The 23,285-nt window shown below is 35.8% G+C and overlaps 1 protein-coding gene across 2 annotated transcripts in view; it reads left to right on the forward strand.

The window, feature by feature from the left end:
• The window catches only part of GSPT1 (G1 to S phase transition 1), a 44,436-nt gene extending 33,422 nt beyond the window's left edge, over positions 1-11,014 (forward strand). For both annotated transcript variants that reach the window (XM_020978373.2, XM_020978374.2), the window contains exons 8-15: positions 375-529; positions 1,655-1,795; positions 2,471-2,564; positions 3,009-3,089; positions 5,758-5,931; positions 6,798-6,887; positions 7,208-7,376; positions 9,277-11,014. In XM_020978373.2, coding sequence (XP_020834032.1) covers positions 375-529; positions 1,655-1,795; positions 2,471-2,564; positions 3,009-3,089; positions 5,758-5,931; positions 6,798-6,887; positions 7,208-7,376; positions 9,277-9,329 — 957 coding nt within the window. In that variant the 3' untranslated portion in view covers positions 9,330-11,014. The remainder of the gene's footprint in view (positions 1-374; positions 530-1,654; positions 1,796-2,470; positions 2,565-3,008; positions 3,090-5,757; positions 5,932-6,797; positions 6,888-7,207; positions 7,377-9,276) is intronic.
• The last annotated feature ends 12,271 nt before the right edge of the window (positions 11,015-23,285 follow it).

The raw sequence follows: 23,285 nt of genomic DNA on the forward strand, positions 1-23,285 counted from the left end.
AGTTCAGGGCCTAGAATGTCTTGCAAAGAATGCAGCATTTCATTCAGTAGGCAGTAGGGAGCCATTGAAAATTTTTCAGTAAATGAGTAAAGGAACCATCTGTGTAAGATTATTCTGTAATGAATGTGATGGCTAGATTGAAAAAGAGAAAATGGAAGTGGCAAGAAATACAAAGCTATTACAGAAGTCTAGGCAGGTGTTAATGAAAGACTTACCTATACGAGGGTGGTGGTAGGTAATACTATAGGGATAGCCTTTCTTCTTTCTCTCCTTGTTTCTTATGGTGGATTCTAGTATGGCTGAAGTATGTAACATTTTCAAATTGGAAATGTGTGCACTGAAGAAAAACTTCTGGGTTGTTTTCTTGGATATAGGTAATCTCTGCCCGGAAAGGAGAGTTTGAAACTGGATTTGAAAAAGGAGGACAGACAAGAGAACATGCCATGTTGGCAAAAACAGCAGGTGTAAAACATTTAATAGTGCTTATTAATAAGATGGACGACCCAACAGTAAATTGGAGCAATGAAAGGTGAATAAAGCTTGTATTCTTTTTTTCAGATATCGTGCTGTTTATTCACAATCACTTAATGGAGAGAACTGTGGTTTTCTCAAAAGTGTTTTATTGAAGCTCTTTAAAAAAATCACTGACACTTGTGCTGATAACTTCAGTTATCTCAGGCCTGTCACCTGAAAAACCTCCTTGGTAACAAATAAGACAAGTAAAAAAGACCAATACACAAACTATGTTTGAAAACTTATGGCTCATTCTGTACCTGTTGTCTACCATCTCTGCCAATTCTTGGGAAGCATGCCTCATCCCTATGTTCTTGTAAAGTACAATTGGTCATTACATTGATCAGATCTGAAGTCTTGGTGTTTTATATTTGCCATTTCTTGTATTTCAATAATATTCCAATACATTGCTTTTTTTCCCTTTTTCTTTTTTTGCTAGGCAGTGGGGTAAAGTGACTTTCCGAGGGTCACACAGCTAGTGAGTGTTATGTGTCTGAGGGCAGATTTGAACTAAGGTCCTCCTGATTCCAGAGCCGATGCTTTGTCCACTGTGCCACCTAGCTGTCCGCCAATACATTGCTTTAACAGTTTAGTTCTGTCTTTCAGTAAATGGAAACCTATTTTTCCTTTATGTCTTTTCCAAAAATTCTGATGTGCATATTTTTATATCTGTGGACTTTTCTTCCATCTTTGACTTCCTAGGGATCATAGAGGCATTCCTGGGTCACAGCAATGTGTAGTTTAGTTCAGTTTATATAAAGTTTAGGGACTATTTAAAAGTATGATGGCAGATTGTTTTCTGGAATAGCTGGTTGCATTCACAGCTCTAATAGCAATACGTTAATGTACTTGTCTTCCCACAGTCCCTCTAGCATTTATCGACTTTGTCTTGTCACTTTTGCCCTAATCTGATTGTACTGAGGTGGAATCTTGAGTTGTTTTAATTTGTACTTGTTATTTGTGATTTTGAGCATTTTTTATATGGCTGTTGATAGTTTGCATATACCAAGCTTTTAAAAACTTTAAACTGTTCGTAAGCTACTGGGAATCATTTGGATCTTCTTTTTGAATTCTCCTTAATGATGAAATGTTACATAATTATCTTTTTCACAATTGGCTAATTTTTACTAAACATTTTTAGATATGAAGAATGTAAAGAAAAGTTGGTGCCATTTTTGAAAAAAGTTGGCTTCAATCCCAAAAAGGATATACACTTCATGCCCTGCTCAGGATTGACTGGTGCAAACCTTAAAGAGCAATCAGATTTCTGTCCTTGGTATATGTAAGTATCTTTTAAGATTGAAGAAAATATGACCATACGGCGTTCTTGTTTAATGAGGTCCACTACTAAGTAATCATGAATTTTTAAGGTTTGTCTCTTATCCTTTAAAGACATGATGATTTTTTGAGATATTTACAGTAATAAAGAACACAACCTTGCTGTTTTGAGGGAAATGGTTATTGTGTAGAATCATAATTTTGGAATTAAGATCTGGATTAGTCTTAATTTTATAGGTGTCTATCAAATGATTGCTTCAAAAATACTTCCTCACTAGTCTACATGACATAGAAACAAAAGTAACAAATTGATAAAGAAGACCAAATGTTTGATGTAATTAATGCATAACCACAGTGGAGAGAACAGTGGCTTTGAAATCAGAAGATATATTTTTTAACTAATTTATTAGTTATGGGGCATTGGGAAAGTCACTTCACCTCTCAAGCCTCAATTTCTTCATTTATAAAATGGAGTGTTATAAGTTCCTGTCCTAGGAACCAATCTGTGAAAAACAATAATAAATATTGTTAAGGGGAAAAGCTATTTGAAATTAATAGAAAATATTGTTAGAACAGTTATACTTATCTTTCTGCATTAATTGCCAGTACCAGATCATTCCTTGATTTATATAACTTTTCTGACTTGTATTTGTTGTTAATTGTTGTGTTATCTTTTCAGTGGGTTACCATTTATTCCATATCTGGATAATTTGCCAAACTTCAACAGATCGGTTGATGGACCAATCAGGCTGCCAATTGTGGATAAATACAAGGTATCAAGAAAGACAATGGTTAGATGATGGTGTCTTAGTTCAGAGTAATTTCTGCTAACAAAGTAGCATAAAGAAATTTTAACAATGGATTGTATTCTCTTTAACTTCTCTTGGGCTTTTTTTTAGTAAGTCATTTTGATTCTTTAAATTCTGGAGTTGCTCTTATTAGTAGTTTGTGGAACAGAACCTTTCTCAAATAATTGATTATATTCATTCAAATAATGATTTTTGAGAATATGCTACTTATTTTAAATTTGAGATCCTTTACGCAGGTCCTTGGTCTAATGTTTTCCCTTCTTCAGTCAGCCCTAGTGATTGTTCCATAATAATTAGTCTGAATAATTACTTTTTTACAAGTATGGTTTCCAGGGTAATCGATAACGTTGAAAACATAACCAACAAATTATGCTTGTATATCTAATTTTAAAAAAACTATTTCTAAAGGATATGGGCACTGTGGTCCTGGGAAAGCTGGAATCGGGCTCTATTTGTAAAGGACAGCAGCTTGTGATGATGCCAAACAAGGTAAGAATGAAAAGTATTCTTCTAAGTAATTGGTAATGCTGTTATTCCATCTAATTTTTTTCTTGAAAATATCAATAAAGATTTGGAACATGAATATATAGCAAGACCTAGTGCCTACAATCAAAGAAAATTCACCATTCATCTAAGTGAATGTTTCATCACAGTCTTTGGGAAGAGAAAAAGAAATGGGTCAAATTGGCAGGGATAGAGGGTGATGGAACTATGGCCAGGTGTCATTCAGTTTAACAGCAAGTACAGTAGAACTTTTCTATAACTTTCATCAGGATCCTAACCTAGGCAAATGAAGCTTTTACTATATATAGTTAAGATGTGGTACAGTGTCTACAGCTGTGCCATATAAACTGTGCTGTTGGTTGGTTCTGATAGGTTCTTGTTACTCTGATTTCAGAGATCTGCCAAGACCCTAAAGGAGGTCCTTGATAATTCCGGAAATAGATGTTACCAGTATTTCATTAAAATACGCCAAACCCTAGAACTTGATTGTTATATTGTAATTGAAATATTGTGCTTTCTGATTAGTGTTTGAATTAGTGGCACCTAGCCTTTGAGTTTAAAAAAATCTTATACATATTTTTTGCCTTACATATGTCTTGCCAGCCCATGATACCATATTTCTGTCTATAAATTTATTGTTTCAGTTAATGATCTCTGCATTGTTATTATCTTGAATGTATGGAAACAGGGAAAAAATACTCAATAAATTTTCATTGAACTGAATTGATGCTTATCATGGACTAGTAGAGGTAGACAATTAACCATTTCCTGATGGGCCAATTTAATAGATGGGCTATTGTTGAAGACAGTTCTGCTTGATAAGGATAATTACTCTTATTCCCACAGAGAAACATCAAAGCTGCTAGTCCCATTAGGCCCTTAGTGGAACAGAATAGCCTAGCAAGTTGGAGACTAGACTAATAATTAAAAGTGTACTTTGTAAATCTGAAATCCAGTAAGAATACCAGTTTCTTCATTTCTAGTCTTTCAATGGCCTAAAATCTTTTCTAAGCTCATAATTGGCTCTATTCTAGTATTCCATTGACCCTACCCCAAAACTGTAATTCCCTCTCTCCCTGTCTCTTTTCTCTCAGCAAGAAATCATGTAGTCTTACTGTTCAGAAATATAAATTGTTAGTTGTTTCAAAATTATAAAACTATCAGATACTGAATAAATATGAGTGAATAAGTAATTTGCTTTTGAATTAGAATACCTAATGAGCTAGGGAGTAATCAAAGTTCACTGCAGTCAAAGGATCCTTTTTTCTTGTTTGAGAAATCATGCCCGTTTCTGAGATGGATGTGTAGAAGGGGTTATTAATAGTGTTGGTCTGTCACTTAATGAGTATTAATATGTGCCTTAGAATCATGTGTCTTAAGGAAACCTTGAGAGTGAACTTAGTCTTTTTCCCAGACTTGAGTCAGAGTCGCACTTCAAATTACCCAAACATATCAGAGAAAGGAGATAGTACCATCTCACTTAGGAGCCCATTCCAATGTTTAATAATCCTTTATCTGGAAATTCTTCCTTATATTTAATTTGAAGCCTTCATGCTGCAGCTTAAGCCCATTTCCTCTTGTTCTGTCCTCAGTGGAGATGGAGAACAGCTGGTCACCATCCTCAATATAACAACCCTTCATATACTTGAAGAAGTTGTTTGACTCAAACCCACATTTGACAAAGGAATCTCGAGATAAAGATTCACATCACCTTTAGATTAGCTCCATTGGTCTTAACCATTAAAGGACATTTGTGTGTGGGGGTGGTGCTGGATTAGTTGAGCATAAAATAGTAAGTAAAGATTTCTTGTTACACTTCTGTGTGGTGGGGTTGTTAGTGTCGACCCCTTTGCTCCCTTAAGGTAGACAGTTTAGTTAAAAGTATAGTCCTGTCTTTAAATTCATACATAAGAAATAAAAGCCCTTGCTTATTTTCTGTGTTGAATCATGGTGGGTGGGAGTGGGGGAAATTGCCTTTAGAAAGGTTTTGGTATAGAAAATGTTGATTCAGAATTTCACAAAGATCTCTTTCTAGTTATTCATTAATATAAGGGTAACATTTTAGAAAGTATATTGCTTCAGCACTACTGATTATTTTTTCATGTGATATGCTTTTAAACTTAAATGTCTGAATAGCTGTCAAAAAATGCAGACTTTTGGATTGTTGGGAACTGATAGGCATTGGGAGATATGCCATAAAATTAAGGAAGTTGGACCTTAGAAGAATCAAATGAATTCCCACTTATATTCATGGTAATAAAGATCTGCTAAATTAAGTGTAAATTAGGGGCTTTATAATAGAAGAGTTAATGTACAAATACTGGCCTTGATTGCTCCTTTGAACAGTATCAGAATAAGGCAACAAGCATTTATTAAGTTATTTTATGCCAGGTACATTTGATTACAATGTAAAGATGTGAGGAATTGCTTTATATTTTGATTTGCAGTTGTATTGTTGGTATATTTGTTTTATTTCCATCATTGGTTTTGAATGGAATAATCTTTACAATACAACATACTTTTCATTGTTTAATCAGTAAGTAAAAAACCTAGCTATAAGACTTAAGCAAATATTCATGTGTAATTTTATAAATTATAATGTAATGAACACATTTTTCAAATATCAAAAAAATCCAATCTTGGTTTCTTTAAGCACAACGTGGAAGTTCTTGGAATCCTTTCTGATGATGTAGAAACTGATTCTGTAGCCCCAGGTGAAAACCTCAAGATTAGACTGAAGGGAATTGAAGAAGAAGAAATTCTTCCAGGATTCATACTTTGTGATCCTAATAATCTTTGTCATTCTGGACGCACGTTTGATGCCCAGGTAAATGCAAGTGCACTATCACAGCACATTAAATCTGATTATATTAGAGTATTTTGTTTCTCTAACTATTGTTATATATTTTATTTGCATTTGCAGTATAGTCCTGATTATCAAAGCAAGTGTATGGAGGAGAAACTTTACCAACCTATAATGGCACCAAATTAACTAAATCCTTAAAATAATGACTTTGCACATAAATAACCTCTGTTCAAAATGGTCTAAATGCATAATATCTTAGTTTCTTTTATTCTATGTATAATCTGCAATTGGGGCACTAAAGCTATTTCTCAAAGAGCTCTAAATTTTAAATAAACTTTGCTTTTGACCTTTAGAAAGTGCTATTTAAGTTGTCTTATTTGATCCTTACAGCAAACCTGTGTTAGGCAGGGGGAGAGGGTTGTGTCCTCATTCTATAAATAAGGAAACCAAGACTCAGAGAGCTTAATTGACTTGGATTAATGTAGTAATAAGTAAATGGCTAAGCCAGGCAGCATTACAAACTGTTGAATTCAACTCTAGCATTTAGCTTATTTTCCTTTGACCTACTGTCAGGTAAGTAATTTTAATGCTATAAATGCTTGACTGATTCAGTTTTTATGAGGAAAAATCAGTGTGCTATCTTATACCCTCCTTTAAAACTTTCCATGTTCTACACATACCATAAGTAGCCTTTAAAATAACTATTCGTTACAAGGAACAATTTATACTGAATAACTAGAAACCCAAAGCCGTTATGCTATTAATGGTAGGTTAAATTAGTGCTAGTTTTTTGTATGCAAGAATGCCTAATATGCAAGACTGCAACTTGCTTTCTCTTTAGTCTTTAAGCCTGGAGAAATAGTAATGAACTTTGTGTTGCTTTTCAGATAGTGATTATTGAGCACAAATCCATCATCTGCCCAGGTTATAATGCGGTGCTGCACATTCATACCTGTATTGAAGAAGTCGAGATAACAGTGAGTTTCTAATAAAATAAAACATAACTTTCATTGTCAGGCAGTCACTATGAAAAGATGGTACCTAGTTGAAAACAAGAGCTGTTTAAATCCTTGATGTTATAATTCCTCCATAGTGGCATTTTGGGGATGTTTGGAATATGGTTTTGGTGTTGAAATTCTTGCAGGGATTGTTAAGTTTTTTGAAGTTAAGGCACATGACTCAGGAGTGGGGGGGGGACAGATTGGTGGACACTATCTGATTTACTTTTTCTTTATTTAATATAAAATATTTGTTTCTCTGGTTTGATGTAAAGCTTCTGGACTTGTGTTTTGGATAGGCCTTAATCTGCTTGGTAGACAAAAAATCAGGAGAAAAAAGTAAGACACGACCACGTTTTGTCAAACAAGATCAAGTGTGCATTGCCCGTTTAAGGACAGCAGGAACCATCTGCCTTGAGACCTTCAAAGATTTCCCTCAGATGGGTCGTTTTACCTTAAGAGATGAGGGTAAGAGGACTGAAAAACAACATGTTGGTAACTCATGGGTCTACTGAGATGCTTATGCTTTAGTAAAGTTCATCATTAGAATCTTGCATCATTGTGGGTTCAGAGAGGACTTGGAACCATAGAGTATTAGAACTAAAAGAGACCTTTGAAATAATCTATTTTAATCCACTTTTTATTGGTAAGAAAAGGGTAAAGTGATTTGTTAGAAGTCACAGCTAATGAGTGCCAAATGATATAGAACTGGAACCCATAATTCTTGTCTCTTTCATAAAGGAGTGATATCGTAGCTATGGTGGGCTGCTTAGAATTGAAATCTCAAATATGATTCCATAGTACCAAATTTTGAATTAATTAACTCTTTTCATTATCTAACCAAATGTATTTCACCCTCATTTGTTGATTTTTGGTTCTGAAATGGGTGATATTGAAACTTCATGAGAAACTTGACTGAGGAGTCATGAAATTAATGCTACTTTTGAGAAAACTCACTTTATTGGAGTTAGATATTTATACAGGGTTGATGGGGGAGATAAGATAGGATATACTTTTATTTTAAAACTCCATACCCTCTATTTCTCAAGAGCATTTAGTACATATTTCTCTTTACCATTGTTACTTTATAATTCTTTGTAAAAATAATCTTAAAGACATTCATCAGTTTATCAACAAACATTTATTAAGCACTTGTATGCCAGATAATATGCCAGGTACTAAGGATAGAAAGGTAGACATGGAACTGTCTCAGCCTCCAAGGAGCTTACATTCTGTTGTTAGACAAGTGCGTCTAGAATAAAGAAAGACAAAGCAGTCTGAGAAGGAAGAACACTGGGAGATTCAGGGGAAGTTTGATGTGGGATGTGGAGCTTGAGTTGAGTTTTAAAGAAAAGGTAGGGAGAAAGAACAGAGGTGGGAGACACAGGTGTGTGAGAAATGACAGGATAGTACTGTGTAATGTGACTGGAAAGGTAGGTTGCGGCTACATCGTGAGGGGCTTCAAAAACTAAACAGGAATGTGTATATATTTTATCCTAGAGTCAGTAGGAAGGGGCTGGAGTTAATTGAGTAAGGATGATCAGAACTACGCCTAAGGAAAATCATTTTGGCTGTTTAGGAAGATGGCACAGAGTGGAGGAAAAGATTTGAGAGGCAGGGAAAGCTATTAGGCTGGGTGAGAGGTGATGAGGTTCTGCCCTGAAGTGAGGTGGTTCTGAGTAGGGAGAAAGAAATGCATTGTAGTGTAATGTTAAAAACATTCTCCTTGTCCACTTGGTTGTAGTCAGGATAGGCAGACATAAATGAAGACGAAAAAAAGATTAGATTGTGTTAGATACTTTTAAGCCTAACTTGATTCAGTAGCATTTTCATCTAGAAATTCATATTGGTTATTGTCATCTGTTTTGTTTTGTTTTTTAGTTTAGATATTCCACCAAATTCTCAGAAGAAAAGGGGTGGTAATCCCCATTAATCTATATATGTTCCCTCTGTGTTATATACATCAATAATAACTGTTTCTTTGTCCTAAACAGTTACGCTTATTTTATATTATAAAGTTCTAGTGATAGAGATTACACCTTCTGTGTCTACCTTTTGTGTTTAACCACTTATATATGTTATCTAAAACTTTCCATTTGGAAATTCTCCTGTTGACTTAAGATGTCAGTAAGCCTTTTGAATTTTTCCATTATAAATTCTGACATTCACGGTTGTTTATTATACTGTAGTCCATATGATAACGAGTAAAATACTGCCTAATAAAAGTTATTCCTTTGGACTTAAATTTTTTAAAGATGATTTATGTATTGAAAATGGGACCTCAGGAGATCAGAATGATTTTGTAATTTGTCAAGACTGTTAATGAAAAGTGGTTTTTTATTTTTATTTTGTCGTTGTTGTCTTTTAGGGAAGACCATTGCAATTGGAAAAGTTCTGAAACTGGTTCCAGAGAAGGACTAAGCATTTTTCTTGATGACCCCGCACAATACTGTGAGGAAAATTGACTCTGCAAAAGCCTACTTCACACCGCCTTCTCTTATTTTCTGCCCATTGATAAACTTCTCCCCATATTTTGCAAAGACAAATTTCACAGCAAAAGTCCACATTATGTCAGCTTTCTCATATTGAGAGCTCTGCTATGCCACTGTTGAATTTCCCCAAAGTTCTTTTTCTCCTCCCAAATTCTGCTTCCTTGGACAGATTTGGCAATAGCTTTGTAAGTGATGTGGACGTAATTGCCTTCAATAATGAAAACCTAAAGGAATTTTTTATTTTTAATTTTCCCCTTAGGCATATTTAGACATCTTTTTTCCAGGCAGATCATTCAGAGTGTGCGAGTGTGTGTGCACATGTTACAAAGACAACTACCATGTTAATAAAATGTTCAATTTGAAATCCTTTTCGGTATTTGAATTGCTTTTGAATACTGTTTTTTATCTGGATGTAACACTGTTGCATTAGCTTTTTAACTTTCCAAGTAATTGAATACATTTTATTACTTGGACTTTTCTAAACTACCCCTCCCACCCACCCACTGTTTTAAATGAGGCATTTACAATGTTCAAGGTTGTTATTAAAGGAAAAAAATTAGTTTTGTCCCTTTTGGTGGTTAGTGCATTCATAAAACTAAAATATGTTTGTTCAAGCATGACACTGCTTTATTAGCTTTATGTCAGTTTCATTTTCTGCCAAAGTTAATATTTAGGTTTGTTTGCTTGATTTCTTAAACACATTGTTTTGAAATGACAAACAGCATTCTGTGGTTTTATAAGTAAAACATAATGAAATTCTTCCCCTCTGTAAATATCTAGTAACCAATTAAATCAGTGGAATTCACAAAAAAGAAAACTTGCAAGATCTGGCATGAAGCACCTCTATTAATATTTATAGAAGCTGCATTGAGTTTGAAAACTGCATCAGTGAAAAATGCCAGTTTTCACAAGTTACTCAGTTTACTCTCTGTGTTGGTAACTTTGAAGGCTGGATAATCGTTGCTGTTTAAAGCTAAATATGAATTGAGAAAATCAATTACCAAATATTTATGATCATAAGAATTTGCACATACTGATATTTGGAGTGAGATAAGTAGAATCAAGCACAGTTTAAATTTGTGATCTAAGCAATTTGAACAAGAAAGCTGAGTTTTCTTCAATCTAAAACTGAAATTAAATTTTTGATTGAGCCATCTGTCAGCATTGTAGTTCTACTTAGGTTGAAGGTTAACAATCTACCATAACTATGACTTAAAAGCAAATTTAAGGTGAATGAAAAATGGGAAAGAAAACTTGCAAAGTATTACTAGAAGCCCCTAATTTAATTTTTAGTGTTGACCATTTATTGAAGAGTTGACTTTTTTAGATTGTTACTTTCCCCTAATATAAGATACTATGTAATCGTATTTAAATAATGGAGAATCCCTTCCCTGTAGCATCCCTGAGAAATGAAAAAGCAACAGTCAAAGACTGTATTTCCGTTCAAAAAATTTAAAACTTAAAACATTTTAACCCGTTTTGTTTCTTTGTAACTGTGGAACCTCCCATTCATTTAACTTAGAAGGCAACATTGTATGGACAGCAAAATTATTGTCCTTCAGTTTCATATGATTACATGCATGAAATTTAAATAAATTTTATTATGTCTGCAAATCTCTGGGCTTTTATTTCTGGGAAATCTGAGAGCTTTAATTGAAATTTATAAGCTTTTGTATTGACAAATGAACAAGAGCAAAACACTAGCTTTTCTTGGATTTCAAAAAGTCTAAAGTTAAAGAATCAGTGAAATTCTATCCAAAGATTATTTTCCATTTTTGAATAAATTTTTTAACCAGATGTTTGCTCTCAAAGTGTTTATACTTTCAATAACTGCTTGATGCCAAGACTGTTACAGAGAATGACATTAACCATGGAGGATATGCTTATAGTTAACAGTTATATTCAAAATCAATTTTTAAAAAGTTTTTTAGTAGAATTTTCATACTTGAGTTATTAAATTAATTATTCTACAAAAATTATTTGAACTTGGATAATTGGCTGGAATGTGTTTCACATGAAAACATTCCAACTTAGAAGTGGTAAATTTTAAAGCCAGTCCCCTTTGAGTCTAGCTGATATTTTGCCCTTGGGGATTTAGATTTTGAAGTGATTTGGCAGCATGTAGAAATTTGGTAGATTGCCTTTTAGCCTTCTTTAAATGCTGAGCTATCATTCTCATGTCTGCAGTCTGCTTACGTATTAATGGTCAAGTGGCAAAGCAGTAGGGCAGTTGCCTGTGTGTTTAGGATATAACCTAAACATTTCTTTTTATATGTCTTGAATATAGAAGTATTAGATAAATAATTTTCCTTGAAAGTTCCTCAGAGATTGCATCTTTTTATGTTAAATAATATGCTTCATCAACTTTTCATGTTAGATCATTTTGCATAATTTTTTAATTGATGCACCGAATTTGGGTGAAGAATGCAAAGGAAAAGAGTGCATTTGTTTAGTTTTTGGAATATAGTGCTATTGCTAGTTATAAGTTCATTGATATAATGAAGTTTTCTAAATAATTGCTGCCTTAAATATTTATTTATTTCAGTGGAGAAACAAAAAATGGCATGCTTACTTATTTTAATTTGAAAAAGGACTTATCCAGCCGTAAGAATGGAAATGTTATATAAATTGCAACTTGAAAGAGTTGGATTGAGTATATTGCCATGAAATAAGACATTATCAAATGATAGATGGTATAGTGATCTCAAGCCCATGTATGTTTCCTTTATCTTGAACTGAAAGTCTTGATAATGTATATGATGATTAAATGCAGGAATATTATAAATGTTCCTTCGAGAGCCCAGGTTGTTCACTGTAACATGAAACTAATTTTTGTCTACTGGTAAATGCTATAATGCTATGAGAACTGTTCATGTGGGACATTAAAGATCATATGAAGTGAGCTGTTATTGGCAGTAGCCCCTCAAGTGGAGTACTTCCAGATATTTGGGTCATACTTGAAACGAAATGAGGTTTGCTTCAAAAAAGTATAGTAACCCTAACATCCTGAATGAACTTTTGAGGAATTAGCTCTTCCACTGGTGATCTACAGGAGCACTGGTTATTTGGCTGGCATCACTTCATACAAGATTTTTGGCGACTACTCCACAAAAGAGCACTCCAGCAACTTTTCTCAGTGGCAAAGTCTTCCCATTGAACATGGCTACTTGGATGGTGACTCTACTGCTTTTGGTAGGGTCATTTAGTGATCATGGTTTTAAATGCAGTTGTCAGTCTCTTTAGTATGTGGCAACTTTTAAAACTGACTTTTAAAATAGCTCTGGTTACAACACTATAGTTCTGATCACATTGGCTAATCTTATATTCAGCATGGGCAGACAATACCAGTGCAAACTGTCATTAATCCTCTCACAGACATATGTAAGGTAGATAGTGATAATTCAGGGGTGGTATTTGGTATTTTTTTTCATACTCTAGAAATCTTGGCTTAGATTTTTATCTGCTAATTTTTAAGTGAAACCTAGCAGTTGATATCTGATAGTGATAATTATTTTCTTACAGAAGCCACACCATGGTAGTAACACGTTAGTCTGTTCAGTTCTAAGCAATTCAGAAAATGTGTGAGTTGCATTTTGTATTCCTTATATATTTCAATGAATAGTAACCATTACCCAAAATTATTTTCCAACAGATTTTCAGAGTAATTTCAATTTGAATTCAGGTTGGCCAAATATTGATGGAGTTTTGGTTCTAAGATATTGTGTTACTTTTCAGTCTCATAGAACTCACTGAGTCTTCCCTATGTTAAATTTCACACACCTCTAATCCTATACTTCCTTGAAACATCAGTATGCTAAAGAGTTATTAGTGCACTTAGGAGTTGAACAAAACTGAGGAATTAAAGCCTCTTTTATGATACCCTATAAGGATAATAGAACCATTTGGGTTTTTTTTGGGCAGGGGTGTTTGTTTTATTTTCTTTCATTAAGCTGAAGATGCCAGACTGAGAGACCTATGTGAGTGCCACCTGTGTTTTTCTGGTCATCCAGCACTGGCCACGTGTGCCTGCTAACATTGAACTGTCAGGTTTGGAGACAGCAGACATGGAATAGGAGTATTTTCCCTCTGCCCATGTTTAGCTTTAATTTTCTCAACTATTGTTAGCTTTGTCACTGGTAGATGAAAAAGCTGTTTTGTTTCAAATACTGCTGGCCATAGGTTCTCACTACCTCCTTTTCTGTTACCCATGAAAGGGAATACATTTGTATTGGAGTTATAGCTTGTGAATTTCTTGAGTAATCAAATTTCTCCCCTGTTATATATATGTGCACATTAAATAGGAATTATGAGAATTTCATTGTTAGAGAATTATTTTTTCCTTACGTATATTGTATTTGGTAAAAACAAGATTGGCTGTGGGTCACAGACAGCCTTTATTTTTATGGATGAGTACTGAATACTTGTACACATAGTGTATTATCAGATATTCATTGATAATGAATTGCCAAATGTCTACTCCCTCTTTGTTTCTAGTAGACTTGAAACTGTTAGTTCCTGTTAAAAAAACAAAAACAACAACAGAAATCTTTTAAGATTTTCTGTGACTTTGAATTTATTTTTCAGTGGGGAGGATAAAGGGGTTGGTTACAGTATTTTAAAAGCAAAGTCAAGGAATAATCTCTTTAAGTGGGAATTTTGGGGATCCACAGTTAAAATTCTTTTCCCATGTGATTTATAGCTACCTACTGTGCCTAACATGATGCTTGTGTGAGGATTACGCTTAGTCTGCTCTTGCGGCTATTCATATGACAAGTAAAAAATTGCCTTTGTAATAACAATAAAATATTGTCATCTTCCCTTTTGAAGGATTTGTCTGTTTGTTTATAATCACTTTCATTGTACCATATCATGACTGCAAATGTCCATGCTTCTGTACATTTTTAATTTGTTTATTTTTGTACTGCTTATTGGGCTTAGAAGCACCTTCTAAGCAGTTTTATTAGAATGGCTCTTCTAAGTTCTGTTGTACCAAGAAATAACAAATTTGCGTGTTTTAGTTATGCTTGCATACCACATGCAAGGCTTTTGACTGGCTTATCTGACTGAAGCTTGCAAAGCGTAAAACAGCATGCCAGGAAGTTGGAAATAATAATAAGTCATTTCAGTGTGCAGCTTTTTCTGTACTGTTCCATCGGGAGATATCAGTGATTTAATCAGTAGACCTCATATGTACCTCAATATGTACTCTTTTACCAGGTAATGTGCTAATCTATGAAACTTCAGGGTTTTTACAGTAGAGACCAAATAGTACTTTCCCTTTACTCTGTGCAAAAGCAAAAGAAAAACTATGAACTGAAGAAGTATATACAGTGGTCAGACCTGTAAATGGCAGCAAGATATTTCTTAGATTTGTTCTTTTTCCTTTCTCATAGCTATCAGCTCTTTTTTGTAATCTCTACAACTAAAACTTTAGGTAAAAGGCATTACTCCAAATTTTGCATGAGTAGAATCCAAACATGGCACAGAAGAAACTCACTTGGGCTTTAGGCTTTTTGATGCTTAGAATTTCAATGTAGATATACAGTCACCAAAGGGAAGAGTTAAATTTTGTTGAGTTGTAAATGCCATAAAAGGTAAATAGCTAGATAGTTTTCTAATAACCAAGATTAAGTTTCTGATCCAAGTTAAATTGGGCCTAGAGCAAGCCTAACAAATAGTTTTGTCTTCATTTGGAATGATCTGCATTGTCCTTTGACATCAAACCACATATAGGTATTACATTATAGGGTGGGTAAACTACTGTGACTATAACACCTTTGTCCTTCTGATTATTATGTTTTTTTCCTAAGCACCGGGTGTCCTTTTTTAAGGGATCATAGGTCTTTCCAGGGGCAAGGCAGTGTATCCACCTTTGATGCTGTTTTTCAAGATGAAGAAAATAATTATCCCCATAATCTGGAATACTTGAAGCATTTAAAAAGTATATTTAGTTCTAGGCAGGATGTTGCTTATTTTACTATGTTAATACCTTTGTTTTCAGTTATGGCATTTTTTTTTTGTTTTTGGGGTTTTTTTGGGCTAGGCAATGGGGTTAAGTGACTTGCCCAAGGTCACACAGCTAGTTAAGTGTTATGTGTCTGAGGCTGGATTTGAACTCAGGTCCTCCTGAGCCGGTGCTCGCTCTACTGTGCCACTTAGCTGCCCCAAATATGGCATTTTTTAAAGCACATTACCATTGGATGATATGGTGATACGTAGACAATTTAAATAAAATCTGTTTGGACTACCGTACCATCCTTTTTTTAGTCTCCCTTTATTTTTTATTTGCAGTCCAGATTGTTTCAAATGCTTCTTATAAAAGTGAAATTTTCTTCTGCTTCTGTTCAGTGAAGCCTCCATACTAATATTTCCCTGGACTTCCTTCATTAAAACTTCTTGTTCTTACTTCTAAGGTCTTGTCCGACAGAACTGCTTTGTATGATAATCATGTTCTTTTGCCTGTTTTCTTAATTCTATGCCTGAAAAAAATTAGTCTACAAATGAAATTTCAACTGCTACCGTTTTTAGTTATGTTGTCTGGGTTAACTTAAATTCAGCAATTGCAAAATTTTAAAATGCATCCCATAGAAGTATATTTGGTAGTAATTCCCCCAATACTAAGTGTTGTGAGGAATAATAGTGCGATCACAGTGGGTGTACTGAAGATATGGGAATACAACATAAAAAAAGACAGCATTACAGGTAGGCTCATCTTGGGAGATTTCTTTTTTTTTAGTATTTCCTAATTTTTTTAATGCTGTTTTCCCTCCCATTAACTTTGGGAAAGGGTAGGTTCTCGATTTTTATTATGTGGTCTATGGGTAATGTGAGCTATATTTATAGCTTGTTTTTAACTGAAAGAATGGCAGTAACATTGAAAGAATGTAGTGTGGAAAGATCACTGGTTTGGAATTAGAACTTTTGTTGTAATTACTGCATTTCCACTACTGTGTCACCTTGCCCTCAATTTCCTATCAGTAAAACTTATTAGGGGAAGAGAGATCATATATTGCTGATGTTCACACCAGAATTTTAAGGATTCCTTTCATAGATTCTAAATATTAATCTCATTTTAGAAGACAATAAAGAGGTTGCAGCTTGCCAGAATAAGAGCCAGGGTTCAAACCCAGGTGCTTTTGATGCCGACACAATGTTCTTTTCATATACCACACAACAGCTTTAGAATAGAAACTTGTAAGAGATTCTCATAGGGAATAATTTTGTAGTTCAGTCGTTTTTCAGTTGTCTGACTCTTCTTGACCCTATTTGGAGTTTTCTTGGAAAAGATACTGAAATGGGTTGCCATTTCCTCCATCTCATTTTACAGATGAAGAAACAGGTAAATAGCGTTAAGTGACTTGTCCAGGGTCACACAGTAATTATCTGAGGCTAGATTTGAACTCGGGAAGATGCATCTTCTGACTCCAGGCCTGGATTCTATCCACTGAGCTACTTAGCGACTCTAGGGGAATAATTTAATGTTTGTATATGAATTCTTCTAGATAGGAAGTTTGTATTTAGAAGCTGGGAAATGTTATGTTCAATGTTTTTGTTAATTACCATACTTGACTTTAATAACATAAATTGGTGGCAGCAGGCAAACAACTTTGAATTATGGGTAGAAATGAAAGGAACAAAACTGAACAAAAACAAAACCTTTTGAGTGACAGGTTTGACCTCTTGTTACCTCCTCTTTTATGGAGCTATTAAGGAACACATTATCTAGTAACCAATAAAAGATGAATTAAAAAACCCTTTTCTATACTTGTACAAAGAGTCACTGGTCACTCATTTCAGTTCCTACCCCTACAACCCTAGGCTTCCTCATGTTCTTGACCTATCATGACAATCCACGATCTAGCATTTTTGTTTCGTTTTGTTTTTTGCTAGGCAATGGGGTTAAGTGACTTGCCCCGGGTCACACAGCTAGCAAGTGTCTGAGGCCGTATTTGAACTTGGGTCCCCCTGACTCCAGGGCAAGTGTTCTATCTACTGCGCCACCTAGCTGCCCCATGATCTAGCATTTTTAACTGGTATTTGTGCTTTTTCTGTCTTGTTCCTGTGTAGCAGAATTGCTACTGAAAGTCAAAGTTCTCTATACCTACTATCCATTTCCTCCTTCTGTTGTTAAAGGAAGAAGTGTTTCCCCTGTTTTTCAGGGTCAACATTACCCCCATTTGTGCTCTTAAATCATTTCCTTCCCATGTGCTCAGAGACCTTGTTACTTCAGTATTCAGTTCAATCCAGCAAGCATTTATAAAGTATGTGTATGCTTTCTAACATCTTCATGTATTTTATTAACTATTTCCTCCCTTTCTCTTTTAAATATAAGCTACTGCCTTATTTATCTTCACTTTTATTACCAAACTTTTCAATTGATTGGGCTGTATACATTTCCTCTTATTTCCTCATATCTTATTAATTCATTTTACTATATACTTAAAATTCTGCCTGCACCTTAATGGTGCAAAATCCAGTGAATTTTTTTGTAATCACTATTGGAAACTCCCTTGAAATTTGCTCTTGTCTCAGCACTATGCCAATACTGAATTCATACCTTTAATTTGTCCCCTTTTCTAGTGCTTCTTCTTGTCCCTGAAATAGGATTATCACCCAAAGTTCAGTCCTCAGTCAACTTCACTTTCTACACTATTCATTAGGGAATTTCTGCTTTCCCAACTCAATTATTACCTCTAGGTTGATTAATTTAAAAATCCAAACCTCCAGCTTACACTGCTCCTGATATCTAATCCTTGTGTCTACAGCTACCTTTAAGACAATTCCCCTTGGAAACAACATAGCTTCCTTTCCCAGCTTCATAACACCTTGACAGTAACAGAGAAACCTCAGTCTGATAAAGCATGGGCATTTGCTAGTTAGCAGATCCAGCAGCCAAATGTGCATTAGAAAGACTGACAAAGACAAATTGGCTGGGTCCAAAGTGTCCATTTTACCCAATAAAAACAGAATTGCCCCTGTTCTCAGAATCATTTGTAGAAAAGTTGTAGGGTATTCAAACTCAAAGTGAATAGAAAAGAGCAGTCCTGCACCTAAGACCTCATTCCCAGTACAGTTAGCCACAAAACTGCTATGGATTCCCCAGAAATAAAAGGACTAATCACTCTTAAAAAAGACATCAGTTTTCACTCTGGCATCACCTTAAATATACCTCTTTTTAAATATTACAGACTAATTGAAAGCCACTCAACAACATCCCGTTTAGTAACTCATGCCTTACTCTCCCCTCACCGTACAGCTCCCCCAATCAATGCACAAACATTTATGAAGTGCTTTTAATGTGCCAGTACAGTGCTAAAACCTGGGAATACAAAAGAGAAATGAAATAATCTGCCCTTAGAATTTACATTCTGTCTGGTTGGCTGGTATCTGTAACTATTATTCTCTGGTCTGTATCTAAAGTACGTCTATACCTTTGTTTCCTTATTTGTAAAATGGAGATAACAGCACCTACCTAAGAGTGGTGAGGACCAAATAAGATAATGTATACCTGATAGATGATGTGCGCATGGGTGATGGAGTACTAGGTACATATCCCTTGGGATTTAGTATGTCCTTTGGTCACCAGATGGCACTGTATCCACAACTGAGCAACCTATTCCCTATGACCTCCAGTCGTGTCAACATGCTTTTCTCTAGCTGGCCCTCCGTTTTCATCTAGAATAGATCTAGGGTAATGACTTGAAATGTGCCACACACACCAATTGTCTCTTAATAACAGTGTTTTGGTGTTGTTTATTGAAACGTTATGATAATTCAAATGGTAACAGCAAACTTAAGAAAAATTCAAATTATAGAATAGAATTGATGATGTGCAAGATCAAATCTCTTTTCTCTCAGCAGAAGGGATAAAGTAAGGAAATCATTGGCATGATTTTAGAACCCACTGAAATTTCCTTGGCAACTTCTCTGAGGAAAAGTGGGGCGTGTTGAAGTTGGATGCATCTCACTATCGCTATGGTTCATAGCCTAGTGAGTCCCAAATCTGATCTGATCTGTTCCACTTCCACTGTACTTCCCATCCACTGTTTCTCCCAAGTTTCCATGTGAGCCCAACAATTCTCCAGGATTTTAGTTCCCATTTCCCCTTAGTCTGCATACCTGTATCCCAGTTACTCCAAAGGAAAGCCCCAAATAGAGAACAGATGGATCTCTCTTTTCTGCCCCATGCCCAGAAAAATGCAACACTATAAGTCTCTTGAAGGAAAACAGAAACCGAAAGACTCTGCAAAATGTATTTCCACATACATTTCCTATCTTCTCCAGGACTTCATTAATTTATTAACCCCCAAACACTAGAAAATCTGTCATTGTCAAGTGCATTGCAAATCTAAAAACACTAAAAGCGAATTATCATCCCCATGCAGGTAGGGGAAGGAAGTTTATCAGGTGCCTACTATATGCCAGGCACACCAAGTATTTTTACAAATATTATTTTATCCTCACAATAACCCTGCAAGGTAGGTACTATTATTATACTCATTTTGAGTCAGATAAGAGGTTAAATCATTTGTCCAGAGCCACAAAGCATGTGTCTGAGTTTGAATTTGAACTCAGGTCTTCCTGACTCCAAGTCCATTTTTCTATCTCCTGTGACACCTAGCCAGGGGAGGATGTATCAATCCTGAAACTTTTGGTGGCACACGTAAAGGGGTTACCCCCTTATTACTCAGAAGAAAAAAGTCGATGTCATGCACAGAGGCAGCTATGTTATGGTGACAAGCAATGGATTTCGTGTCTGAGGACTTGGGTTCAAACACTGGCTCAGCTACTTATTACCTATTTAATTTTGGCCAAGTAACTTAACTCCCCTCGGCCTCCTTTTCCTTTTCCATCATACAGGGGGAAGAGATTAAGCAGTGTGTGTGTGTGATAGTGACAGGCTTGGACTAGCAGGAGTGGGGAACCTATGGGCTCAAGGTCACATGTGGCCTTCTAGGTCCTCGGGTGAGGCCTTTTGACTGAGTCCAAGTTTTACAGAACAAATCCTTTTAAGGGGATTTGTTCTGTGAAGTTTGGATTCAGTCAAAGGACAGTAGTTGATGATCTAGAAGGCCACATGTGGCCTTGAGGCCACAGGTTCTCCACCCCTGGATTATCTTTCAGGTCCCTTCCACCTCTAAATCCTATGTTTTTCTCATCTATTTCACTCTCTTTTGCCACAAGTTGAAGAGTACTTTTTATACCCTTAAAAGCCACTGCTCATTCCTATCTTAGCCCTCTTTTGAGGAGGCAAACTAGGCCATCTTTAGTCCAAATTCTTACCTAGCTTTTAATCATTGAATGGATGTTGCTTCAGACAAACTGAGACCTGGGAAAGACCTTAGCTTTAAAAGGCTAAGGTCTCCCTCTGCATCTGCGGCCATCGCCAGTGGTCCAGACCTTTATTTTGCCACTCAACTCTGATGGCCCTATAGGAGAGAGTGAAGCCGATGACTTTGCACAGCTCTGCCTCACTTAAATCCAATTCAATTGCAAGTCAAGATATCACCTTCCTGATGTCATTGGACAAACAACAACAGCCTTCTTGCCTCATTGTGTATTCCCCATCTTGCCACATCAGAAAAAGGGTCCTAAACAGCTTAGCCACTGCAGCTTCCCTTTCCAGGTTGCTTGACAGTATGTTCTATCATTGCTTCAGACTCAAATGTATATAAACCTGCAATCATTTCCCCCTACCTAAACCCAAACACTTTTGAATTCTTGACTTCTGTCCACGTTACATTCATTTACTCAGTCACTCTTAACGATTTAAAACTTCAAAATCATCTTTGGTTCTTCCTCATTCCTTGATCACCATATCTGCTTACTAAGTCCAAGGTCTCCTCAACTTTATTTTTTATATTAAATTTCATATTATTTTCATGAAGATGCATCTTCTCTTCCTCCCTTCTCCCCCTTCCTTCACTGAAAAGGCAAGAAAAACAAAGCCTGTGATATAAATGTGCATATTCACTCCTCAACTTTCAAGACCCTCTACAATCTGGCTCTAAACCTACCTTCCCAAAAACCTCAACAAAAATTTATCTTTTGAGGGCAGCTGTCCTGGGTTTGTGGAACGATTTCCAAGGATTAGAGGAGCTACCAGTCTCTCTAACCCATTCCCTGAAATTTAACAGTAAATGTTCTATATTTGCATAGATATCTAGTAAACGTAATCTTTGAGCTATTAAAAGTTTAAAGCAAAACCTAATGTACATCTCATGTATATTTCAGGATGGTTTGTTTTTTATTTTATTTGGGGGGGGTGAGGCAATCAAGGTTAAGTGACTTGCCTAGGGTCACACAGCAGGATGGTTTATTGAAGGATATATTACAACCAGCTGTAACTTAGAGAATGAGTTGGATATTGGGTTCAGGGAGTGACAAAGGGCTTCCAGGTGAGGAGCATGTTCCTAGCTCCTGGCCCTCTGCCAGTCATTGATACACTGATACAAACCCCAACATCCATATGAGGATTATAATATAAGTCATCTGAGAATAAATTGCTATTATAAAAAGAAAAGCTTTGCTTCTGATCCAGCATATCGGTGTTCTCACTTTATAATTGGTCTTGAAGATTTGGGAGCATTGACTAGACAGGGTGCATTTGACCAAGTTCATGGGAAGTCCTTCCTGAACTCATGATTGGTCTTTCAAGCACCTTGGCCTTAGCACACATTCAAGACAAATGCAAGTAGCCCTTATCTGAAGGAAAACTTATGATGGGCAAGTTCTCATAATTAGCCTAAAACTGACGTACAGGCAGTGATTTGAGGGATGCAACAGTTAACTCTTCCTCATTCAGGTACTAAAAATCATCCTAAAAACAACCTTGGAAGAGGCTGTGGATTTTACAAAAATCACAAAGAAAGAAAAAAACTGTTAAACTTTTAGCATGTAAACTATGAGGTTATAATTGGCTATGCTTCCAAAAGAAAACTATTAACATGCAAGCAAAAAAAAAGTCACAATAAGCCATACTTCAGAAAAGTGTTTCTTCTAAGGAGTAGATTTCCAGTTGATGGAAACAAGAAAGGTCATAGAGAAGCCCAGTTCTCCCAGATAACCTGAGCAAATATATGTAAATGACCCCAGAAAGACTAATGTTATGAAAGACCAAGGAGACTGGCACAGTAGCAGATAAACCACCTGCTTGAAGTGGCAAGGTGAGGAGCTGGGCCAAGGAAACTTATAAAAGCTCCCATAAATGGACCTGAAAGTAGTCAGCCCACAGTCTGATGAGGGATGTTACAAGCTATCACAAGCTCTGTTAATTGGAGAACTGAATCTAGTTACCAGTTCTAACCTGTCACAGCAAAAGGAAGTACATAATCAGCCACAGTAGGTTACTGTGCATGAAACAGGGCTTGACTATGTACATCATTATTTGTATCACTGGGATCCATAGAAGGATACCAGGACGACTCCTGTGCCTCAGGGGCTGCACAAGACTTGAGATTCATATGATCTCCAGAATCCCATGGAGACCTATCAAGGTCATAGCACGGGACAGAAATCAATTTCCAACTTGGGCTCATGCAAGGACAAGGCAGGGTTTGGCAAAGGCCTGAACCTGCAGTGGGCCATTAGGTCCTGAAAAAGAAGCCAGAATTAAAGCAGAGAGTGAGACCTAATGCTAGCTACTCCATTTGTTTCGTATAGCGGTAACATACAGAATACACAAAGAGAAGAATACCAAACAAAGCCCATCCAAAAAGGGAGACAGGACTGCCCCAAGTACAAAATTCCAAACCAGGAATTGAAGCTGAAAATGAGTAAATAGTAGAAAACAGAGGCCTAAGAGGTAAACCTAGAACTACAAGCAAAGTCCCAAAAGAAAAAAAGGCGTCAGAATGGTTGGATCAATTGACAACACCATCAACAA

Source organism: Phascolarctos cinereus, unplaced genomic scaffold (genome assembly GCF_003287225.1).
Source record: "Phascolarctos cinereus isolate Bilbo 61053 unplaced genomic scaffold, phaCin_HiC Scaffold_4;HRSCAF=312, whole genome shotgun sequence".
Taxonomy (NCBI): domain Eukaryota; kingdom Metazoa; phylum Chordata; class Mammalia; order Diprotodontia; family Phascolarctidae; genus Phascolarctos; species Phascolarctos cinereus.